Source organism: Tasmannia lanceolata, unplaced genomic scaffold, assembly GCF_043159265.1.
Source record: "Tasmannia lanceolata isolate RefF3 unplaced genomic scaffold, GAP_Taslan_0.1 ptg000023l, whole genome shotgun sequence".
NCBI classification, from domain to species: Eukaryota; Viridiplantae; Streptophyta; class Magnoliopsida; order Canellales; family Winteraceae; genus Tasmannia; species Tasmannia lanceolata.
In genome coordinates, this window is record NW_027518700.1 from 27,279,513 (window position 1) to 27,290,419 (window position 10,907).

The 10,907-nt window shown below is 38.4% G+C and overlaps 1 protein-coding gene across 1 annotated transcript; it reads right to left on the reverse strand.

The window, feature by feature from the left end:
- Nucleotides 1–1,526: 1,526 nt before the first annotated feature.
- Nucleotides 1,527–2,234, reverse strand: LOC143855980 (uncharacterized). Its single transcript, XM_077366022.1, has one exon. The coding sequence runs from the start codon at nt 2,232–2,234 to the stop codon at nt 1,527–1,529; it is 708 nt and encodes a 235-aa protein (XP_077222137.1).
- Between the last annotated feature and the right edge of the window lie 8,673 nt (nt 2,235–10,907).

A 10,907-nucleotide genomic window follows, 5' to 3' on the forward strand; every position in this document is an offset into this window, starting at 1 on the left:
TGGGTTGATGATCCCATTTTGTTTGTTGATAACCTCACTTCCGATTGGTTGATGACCTATTTTGGGGGCGTCGATAACCTGAATTCCAACATGCAAGTACCTTTATCAACCAAGGGAATGGGTTGATGATCCCATTTTGTATGTTGATAACCTCACTTCCGATTGGTTGATGACCTATTTGGAGGGAGTTGATAACCTGAATCTCAACATCAAGTAGCTTTATCAACCTAGGGAATTGGTTGATAATCCTATTGTTTGTGCTGGTAATCCAATTCTGACTGTTGATAAGTCCCTTTTCATGGTCTAGATGTAGGAGAGCGACAACTAAATAGAAAACAAATAGCATATCTATATCCAAAAAAATTGTTTATGTATTGATGTTCCAATTACAACCATTCTTTACAAAATAACAAAAAAGAAGTCATTACAATATCTGAGAACATTCAAAAAATGCAATTACACCCTTACACAAAGAAGGGAGCTTGGCAAGGTACGCCCGACCTACTGAGTATGGGTGCAGAAGGCCCAATAGCAGTTTGGTCAACTTGTTGTCTTACCACGGGTGGTTCTTTGCAACTTCTTCTATTGTGGCCAAGTTGTCGACATCGGGTGCATTTGTAATGTAATCCACCTTTCAATTCGCGATCAGTTCTTCTCGTACGCGGCCTTGCCAGTGGTCGCGTTGCAATCGGTGGTAATATTGTCATCAAGGATTCGGGATTTAATTCCCAATGGGTCCTGTCTAGTGTCGGGTGCAAAACTTCAGCGTACGTATCCCGATATCTCTCTACATGAAACCATTTCTCGCAGTAATCGTATGCATCAAAATCTGTGATGCTAATGGCTGCCATGGCATGTCCACACGGGAGTCCAAATGTTTGGAATACACGACAATTGCACGTACGAAGTTCCAAGTTTACGCCATCTGTATGTTCAAGTGACCGTACTTTATATTCATGAACCCCAACTCGATAAGCTGTATACTGGCGGCTCTCTTCCCTCGCTAATGTTATACGTTATTCTGCGTAATGAGTCAACTTTGTTTGCCAACTATGACCCAATTTCTGACGCTTTTGAATGAAGTCTGTAGTCTGATGTCTAGTGTGCTCTACCAATGATGCAATCGGCAATCTTCTCTTATCCTTCAGGACAACATTGAAACACTCCGATCTATTTGTAGTCAATACATCATACCTATCCCCCTTAAAATAAAAACTAGCCCAGTGTTCGTTCGCAATGTCACTTATCCACTTGTGTGCACGTTCATTCCTTACCTTAATCTTGTCCATTATTTCTCTGAACACACTCTCTCTCAAAGTCCGTGTGGCTTTCCAAAACAATCTCTCAAGTAGAACATCTTTGAACTCGGATCGCAAATTGGCGGCGAGGTGACGCATGCAATAACTATGATGAGAATTGGGAAATATATTAGGCACTGCCTGCAACAACCCCTTCTGTCGATCGGAGCATATAGTGAATATGTTTATCTCCGCTGCCAATACGTACTGCCTCAGCAACATAAAAAATCACCTCCAACTATCTTCGTTCTCCGTCTCAACAACCCCAAATGCTAATGAATATAAACCGTTGTTACCATCGACTCCGATTGCAATCAATAAAATTCCTAGATACTTCCCTCGCAGATGTGTCCCATCAACCAAAATTATAGGCCTGAGTGTTCGATGAAAAGACCGTATGCTGGGACCAAATGTCCAAAATAAGCGAACAAATCTATCATCTCCCCTAGGTCGTAAATCGCTGGCTCTGAAAACACGCATATAGCTGCCGGGATTTCTTCTCATCATCTGAACTGTAAGTGCAGGCAATATTCGATAAGAGTCCTCCACATTCCCACACTTAATCTCAAGTATGATGTTCATCGCGTTGTACGCTTTCCAATAGCTTATAATTATACCCCAAAGCATTTTGATATATTCTCGTATGATCCTCGTCCTCACATCATCTGGGCAAGCAAATAAGCGTAAACATGTCTGAGCAACCCAAGCTGCTGTGACAAGAGGGTGATCATTGCCCCTTAATTTAGTTCTACACATATGGTCGGGGACAAACGACTTCACTAACACACAGGTCATATGATTAGTACCCGTTATACGCCATTTGCAACCCTCTACCTTGCATCGAACGGCATACTTCTTCGGTGTTGACTTTGACCTCACGAACATAAACCTCTGCCGAATAGCGTACTCTTTGACAACCTTTTTGAAGTGTTGCATATTAGAAAATATTGCCCCAACCGTTAATTTCTTAAACTGAAGATTATTAGTATTGTAAGCCCAAGGGTCTACTCTCCTATCTTGTTTTGATGATTCTAAACATAATTGATTGTGTTTTTGAATACTAATCAATTTGCTTTGAAGTGTTGTGTTTGAGATAGGATTGATCATTGAAGAAACCAACACACAACATGGTCATGCTTGGAGATATCCCATACAAGAGTCAAAGGAGCTAAGTGAAGCTCACCTCATCTCTCAAGCAAGCATACACAAGATGGAAGATCAATTGAAGACCAAGACTAAAGAGAAGTTGAAAGCTACATAGGTATCATTGTACATCCTTTCTCTTTAGATTTCCAAGTCAAGGCAAAGTGTTTTCAAAATGTTTTTCAAAGAACACTTAAGAACTTAAAATGGATTAGTGAATGGTTATGTGGTGGACCAACATGTTGGGACCCTCATAAACATTCCAAAATAATCATAGGAGTTGAGTTCCAAAAGCTAAAAATCAAACAAGCAATAAAAATCAAAATCTGCGGATTTTTAGGCTTCTCGGAACTCCGAGATTTTTTCTCGGAGCTCCGAGCTCGGAACTCCGAGAGTTCCCTCGGAACTCCGAGAAAAGGTCCAGTAGCATCTGGACATTTTCTCGGAACTCCGAGAAAATTTCTCGGAACTCCGAGAAATGGTCCAGTAGAAATTTTATTTCTTCTGGCCGTTGTCTCGGAACTCCGAGAATATTTCTCGGAACTCCGAGAATGATTCTCGGAACTCCGAGAACCCTGCGACGGCTCAGAATATAGCCGTTGGGATTTGAATTAATTCTTGTATTTTGATATTTCCACCCCCAAACGGTCATATTCTTTGGAGAGGCTATAAATACAATATGTAGAGAAGTTTTTCTCTCTCTCTTGATTTTTGAAAAACCCTCTTAAGCACTCAAGCAAACTTGCAACCCTTTCAAGCTTAAGATTTTGTTTTTCCAAACTTGCCTTTCACTTGTGAACCTATTGAGTTTGGATTTAGAGCTATCACTTGCAATCTTTGTTGAAGAGCAATCAAGGAACTACAAAGGGCATCAAGCTTTCAAGAAGAAGCCAAGCTATCAAATCTTCCATATCTTGTATAGGTGGCTAGGGCATTCCTTTTTTAATTCCCTAGAGAGCAACCGCTTAGAACTCGGCGGAGAAGGAGAGTCTTTGTAAAGGTGTAAGGGCATCCTTGTTTAATATCCCTTGGAATTGTAACCGCCTCGGAGCCGGGCATCGTGGAGGTCTCCAATAGTGGAATCCCTCAAGTGCGACCTTGAGTAGAGTGGAGTAGGCCGTTGGCCGAACCACTATATATCGGTGTGTCATTTCTCACTCTTGCATTTCCATTATTGTTTGGCTTGGCATTTCACTTTGTTCTTTCAATTATATTTGCACTAACCAAATATTTAATTAAGTGAAGAAAAATTCCAATTAGGGTTTATAGATAATTTTCAAAAGGCCTAATATTGAGTTAAATTCAATTCACCCCCCCTCTTGAGTATTTCAATTGGTATCAGAGCCTCGTCTCTAATTTTTGAAAACCCTAACCGGTATAGAGTAAAGATTCTAAAATGGCAAACTACCCTCAACACCATGAAGGTTATTCAAACACTAGGCCACCCTATTTTGATGGAACAAACTATGGTTTTTGGAAAACCAAAATGAAAATCTTTTTAACCCAAGACTATCAAATGTGGAGAGCAATTAATAATGAATACATCTTACCCACAAGAAATTTAAATAATTGGACCGAAGCCGAACAACAAGCTTCGAATGATAATGCCAAAGCCATGAATTCTCTTATTTGTGCTCTATCTCCCGGAGAATTCAATAGAGTATCAAATTTGAATTCGGCTAAGGAAATTTGGGACACTTTAGAAGTCACCCATGAGGGAACCAATCAAGTAAAAGAATCTAAAATGAACCATCTTTTTCGGCAATACGAACTCTTTCAAATGACATCCGATGAAACAATTGCCGACATGTACACTAGATTCACCAATCTTGTAAATGGATTAAGGGGTCTTGGAAAACAATTTTCCAATAGAGATTTAGTGACTAAAATCCTTAGGTCCTTACCTTTGTCTTGGGAATCCAAAACCTCCGCAATCACCGAAGCCAAGGACATGAACACATTGAACCTAGATGAACTAATAGGGTCCTTGATCACCCATGAAATGATTTTCAAAACAAAAGCACCCGAAATCGAAACTAAAATCGAAAAAGGAAAAGGAATTGCTTTTGCTTGTAATGTAGGTGAAAATGAGGATGCAAAAGAAGACATGGAAGATGAAGTTTCCCTCCTAACAAGAAGGATCAAATTCTTGCAAAGGAACATGGGAGGGATGAGAAATAGAAGGACAAACCCTTCATTCAAGAAGAAAGAAGAACTCGGTGATGGATCTTCTCAACCACGATGTTACGGTTGCAAGAAGCTTGGACACATTCGCCCGGATTGTCCACTCAACAATGAACCCACTTCAAACAACCGCTTCAAGAGAAGAGAAGGCAAGAAAGGAATGACCGCCACGTGGGATGAAGAAATTGAAAGCGAAGGCGAACAAAATGATGGCGAAGATTGCTTGATAGCAAGGAACGTATGCTTCATGGCCTCAACAAACGACAACAATGAGGTAAACACTTTAAATGATGTTATTGTTTTAAAAGAAGTTCTTGATTCCCTACAAAATGCAAATGATGAACTTGAAATTCAATTTGATAAAATTGCATCACTTGAAAATTCTCTTGCTAACATGACAAAAGAATTTGGTTGGTTGAAAAAGGATCATGAATTTTTAGATGATAAGAATGAAAAATACAAAGTAGAAATTCATGAGTTAAATGCTTCTATCAAAATCTTAAATAAAAACCGACAAGAACTCTCAAATGAAAACAACAATCTAAAGCATGAAAATGGTAGATTATCTTTTGAGTATGATGAACTAAAGAAACTTTTTGAAAAATTTGAAAATAGTTCATTAAAATTGGATAGGCTTGTAAATCTTCAAAGAATGTCAAGTGACAAAAGTGGACTTGGACATAAATGGAACACCACAATATCCAACTATAAAACTAAACTTGAAAAGGTTTCTTCTAGCGGTACCAAAATTTGCTTTTATTGTGGTCTAGAAGGTCATTACAAGGTTGCTTGCTTATATGCTAAACAAGATAAGATTAAGTTGAACTCTAATGTGAAAACAAATGAACATAGCAAGATTAGGAAGATTTGGGTACCTAAGGGATCTCACTTGCCTATTCATATGTAGGTATGCCTTAAAAGCCATAACAAGAAGAACACATGGTACCTTGATAGTGGATGCTCTAGACATATGACCGGAGACCTTACTCAATTCGCATCCCTATCGCTCAAGGATGGTGGAGACGTTACCTTTGGAGATGATAAGAAAGGAAAAGTCAAAGGTGAAGGCACCATAGGTAACTCTACCTCTCCCATACATGATGTACTATTTGTTGATGGCTTGTCCAATAATCTTATTAGCATTAGTCAATTATGTGATAATGGTTTTGAAGTTGTCTTCAATCCCGATAAATGCATTGTTAAAAATAAGATAGATGGAGTAGTCAAATTCATAGGTTCTAGAGACAATAACATTTACACAATTGGATTAGATGATCTTAGACTCCAAAATGTAACTTGTCTTAATGCCATTAGTGAGGATTCTTGGCTATGGCATAGGAGGTTGGGTCATGCCGGAATGGATCTCATTTCGACCCTCTCCTCAAAAGAAAGTGTTAGAGGATTGCCTAAGTTCAAATTCATCAAGGATCACATTTGTAGAACTTGTCAATTAGGAAAACAATTGAAAAGCTCATTTGCACCTAAAAATATGATCTCAACTTCCTACCCCTTGGAGCTACTTCATATGGATCTTTTTGGACCAATGAAGACTAGTAGCCTAGGTGGAAAGAGGTACGTGTTTGTAGTTGTGGATGACTACTCACGATTCACATGGGTCATATTTCTAGCACACAAAGATGAAACTTATGAAAACTTCCTTACATTGTGCAATCAAATACAAAATGAAAAAGGTGTTGCTATCTCATACATTAGAAGTGATCATGGAACTGAATTTGAAAATGTGCATTTTGACACTTATTGTAATGAACATGGCATAAAACATAATTTTTCCGCACCTAGAACACCTCAACAAAATGGAGTAGTAGAAAGAAAGAATCGAACTCTCCAAGAAATGGCTAGAACTATGTTGCATGAAAATGATCTCCCTAGATATTTTTGGGCGGAAGCGGTTAGCACCGCTTGCTATATTATAAACATGGTATATTTAAGGCCAATTTCTAAGAAAACACCTTATGAGCTTTGGAAAAACTTGAAACCAAATATAAGCTATTTTAGAGTGTTTGGATGTAAATGCTTCATTTTGAACATTAAAGATAATTTACACAAATTTGATAGGAAATCGGATGATGGAATATTCTTAGGGTATTCTTCTCATAGTAAGGCATATAGAGTATTTAATAGGAGAACCCTAGTAGTAGAAGAATCCATGCATGTGACATTTGATGAAAGAGAGCCAACACCACAAGAAATGCCACATGATGAGGATGAACCCATTGAACATCTTTATCCAAAATTGAGTGCTCCTCCTCATGCATTAACAAGTCATACATTACCTAGTGAGGAAGTAGAAAATGAAAATGATGACTCATTGCCTAGGGATAGGAGAACATTGGTAGATCATCCTGAATCCCAAATTTTAGGTGATGCCACATTGCCAGTAAGAACTAGATCATATTATCGTAGTGTGAGTAACAATTTGGCGTTCCTATCCGAATTAGAACCAAAATCCATCAAGGAAGCTGAAAATGATGAATATTGGTTGATGGCTATGCAAGAAGAGCTAAGTCAATTCGAAAGGAACAAAGTGTGGAGGTTAGTGCCTAGACCTAGTGATCATCCAGTAATTGGCACAAGATGGGTGTATAGAAATAAATTGGATGAAAATGGAATTATCACTAGGAATAAAGCTAGGCTTGTAGCCCAAGGGTACAATCAGGAGGAAGGGATAGATTATGATGAGACATTTGCTCCTGTTGCCCGTATGGAGGCTATTAGGATACTTTTGGCATATGCATCTCATAAAGGATTTAAACTATATCAAATGGATGTCAAAAGTGCCTTCCTAAATGGCTATATCCAAGAGGAAGTGTATGTTGAGCAACCTCCAGGTTTTGAAGACTTCAAACATCCAAATCATGTCTTCAGGCTTGATAAAGCTTTATATGGATTAAAGCAAGCTCCTAGAGCTTGGTATGAGAGGCTTTGCACTTTCTTAGTTGAAAAGGGATTCGAGATGGGAAAGGTGGATAAAACCTTATTTATCAAAAGAGAAAATCATGATATCCTCCTTGTCCAAATCTATGTGGATGATACCATCTGTGGCTCAACTAATCAAAAATTGTGTGATGAATTTGCAACCTTAATGAAAAATGAATTTGAAATGAGCATGATGGGAGAGTTAACCTACTTCTTAGGACTCCAAATTAAACAATACAAAAATAGAATATTTTTAAATCAAGAAAAATATACAAATGAGTTATTAAAGAAGTATGGCATGGATAGCAGTAAGACATCAAGAATTCCCATGAGTACTACTGCTAAGCTAGAAAAAGATGAATTTGGCAAATCTGTGGATCAGAAATTGTATAGGGGTATGATAGGTAGTTTGCTCTATTTGACAGCCAGCAGACCAGACATTATGTTTACTGTCTGTCTCTGTGCTCGATTTCAATCGGATCCTAAAGAATCTCACCTATCAGCAGTTAAGAAGATCTTCAAGTACTTAAGAGGAACCCAAAGTCTAGGACTGTGGTATGAAAGATCATCTTCCTTCACTCTCATCGGATATTCAGATGCAGACTTTGCTGGATGTAGAGTAGATAGGAAAAGCACTAGTGGGACTTGCCAATTCTTGGGTAAATCACTTGTTTCATGGTTTAGCAAGAAGCAAAATTCAGTAGCTCTGTCCACAACAGAAGCAGAATATGTGGCAGCTGGAGCTTGCTGTGCTCAAGTCCTATGGATGAAAAGCACATTGATGGACTATGCTATCAAAATGGAAAATATTCTCATCCAATGTGACAATACTAGTGCTATATGCTTAACAAAGAACCCCATACAACACTCAAGAACAAAACACATTGAGATTAGGCACCACTTCATCAGAGATCACTCACAAAAAGGGGATATTTGCTTAAAATATATCAACACTGAAGATCAATTAGCGGATATCTTTACAAAACCCCTTAGTGATGATAGAATTTGTTATATCCGAAGTGCCTTAAACATTTGGAGTGCGGATCAAATTAAAGAAATTGCCAAATAAATACTTTGTGCCTTTAACCAGCTTATTTATATAGTATTTATATATATAATCTTTGTTTGGTAGTATCTGCATGAATGAGATGTCAAACTTTTAATCTTAAAAATCACTCAATTGATATTCTTAGCCTTCTTAGTTTTTCTAAGTTGGAGAGGTATCTTCACTTTAATTAAAATACCTAACATCTTGACATATGTCAACATCTCGATCATGAACAGGTATATGTGCATTACTTGGTTAAATATTTTTATACCATAAGCATTGATTTAGGGGGAGTTATCTACTCCTAAATTTTTTTTACACCCTTTCTGTCGATGACAAAAGGGGGAGAAGGTTTGAAATTGATTATCTATTCAAATTTACTATATGCACCTCATGCTTATAACTTGTATCATTTATATGTGTGCATATATTGAGGGGGAGTTCTAGTATTCACTTGCCTACTATGTCACTCCACACACACCTCATAATCAATTTTGTTTGTCATCATCAAAAAGGGGGAGATTGTAAGCCCAAGGGTCTACTCTCCTATCTTGTTTTGATGATTCTAAACATAATTGATTGTGTTTTTGAATACTAATCAATTTGCTTTGAATTGTTGTGTTTGAGATAGGATTGATCATTGAAGAAACCAACACACAACATGGTCATGCTTGGAGATATCCCATACAAGAGTCAAAGGAGCTAAGTGAAGCTCACCTCATCTCTCAAGCAAGCATACACAAGATGGAAGATCAATTGAAGACCAAGACTAAAGAGAAGTTGAAAGCTACATAGGTATCATTGTACATCCTTTCTCTTTAGATTTCCAAGTCAAGGCAAAGTGTTTTCAAAATGTTTTTCAAAGAACACTTAAGAACTTAAAATGGATTAGTGAATGGTTATGTGGTGGACCAACATGTTGGGACCCTCATAAACATTCCAAAATAATCATAGGAGTTGAGTTCCAAAAGCTAAAAATCAAACAAGCAATAAAAATCAAAATCTGCGGATTTTTAGGCTTCTCGGAGCTCCGAGCTCGGAACTCCGAGAGTTCCCTCGGAACTCCGAGAAAAGGTCCAGTAGCATCTGGACATTTTCTCGGAACTCCGAGAGTTCCCTCGGAACTCCGAGAAAAGGTCCAGTAGCATCTGGACATTTTCTCGGAACTCCGAGAAAATTTCTCGGAACTCCGAGAAATGGTCCAGTAGAAATTTTATTTCTTCTGGCCGTTGTCTCGGAACTCCGAGAATATTTCTCGGAACTCTGAGAATGATTCTCGGAACTCCGAGAACCCTGCGACGGCTCAGAATATAGCCGTTGGGATTTGAATTAATTCTTGTATTTTGATATTTCCACCCCCAAACGGTCATATTCTTTGGAGAGGCTATAAATACAATATGTAGAGAAGTTTTTCTCTCTCTCTTGATTTTTGAAAAACCCTCTTAAGCACTCAAGCAAACTTGCAACCCTTTCAAGCTTAAGATTTTGTTTTTCCAAACTTGCCTTTCACTTGTGAACCTATTGAGTTTGGATTTAGAGCTATCACTTGCAATCTTTGTTGAAGAGCAATCAAGGAACTACAAAGGGCATCAAGCTTTCAAGAAGAAGCCAAGCTATCAAATCTTCCATATCTTGTATAGGTGGCTAGGGCATTCCTTTTTTAATTCCCTAGAGAGCAACCGCTTAGAACTCGGCGGAGAAGGAGAGTCTTTGTAAAGGTGTAAGGGCATCCTTGTTTAATATCCCTTGGAATTGTAACCGCCTCGGAGCCGGGCATCGTGGAGGTCTCCAATAGTGGAATCCCTCAAGTGCGACCTTGAGTAGAGTGGAGTAGGCCGTTGGCCGAACCACTATATATCGGTGTGTCATTTCTCACTCTTGCATTTCCATTATTGTTTGGCTTGGCATTTCACTTTGTTCTTTCAATTATATTTGCACTAACCAAATATTTAATTAAGTGAAGAAAAATTCCAATTAGGGTTTATAGATAATTTTCAAAAGGCCTAATATTGAGTTAAATTCAATTCACCCCCCCTCTTGAGTATTTCAAGTATCTACATCATGGTCCCCAACAAACATCCCATCTGCTTTCATTGGCCGACTACTGTCAGTCGGAACCGGTTGAGATCCCTCTCTGATAGGAGAACCCCCTCTGATAGGAGAATCCGCACTGAAAGGCTGAGCGCATGGATTAACACCAATATTTCCATAATCGTCATCATCCTCCTCTTCCTCCTCAACATCATCATCATCACTACCATCGTCATTATCATCATCATTTCTTTCTTCTTCTAAAT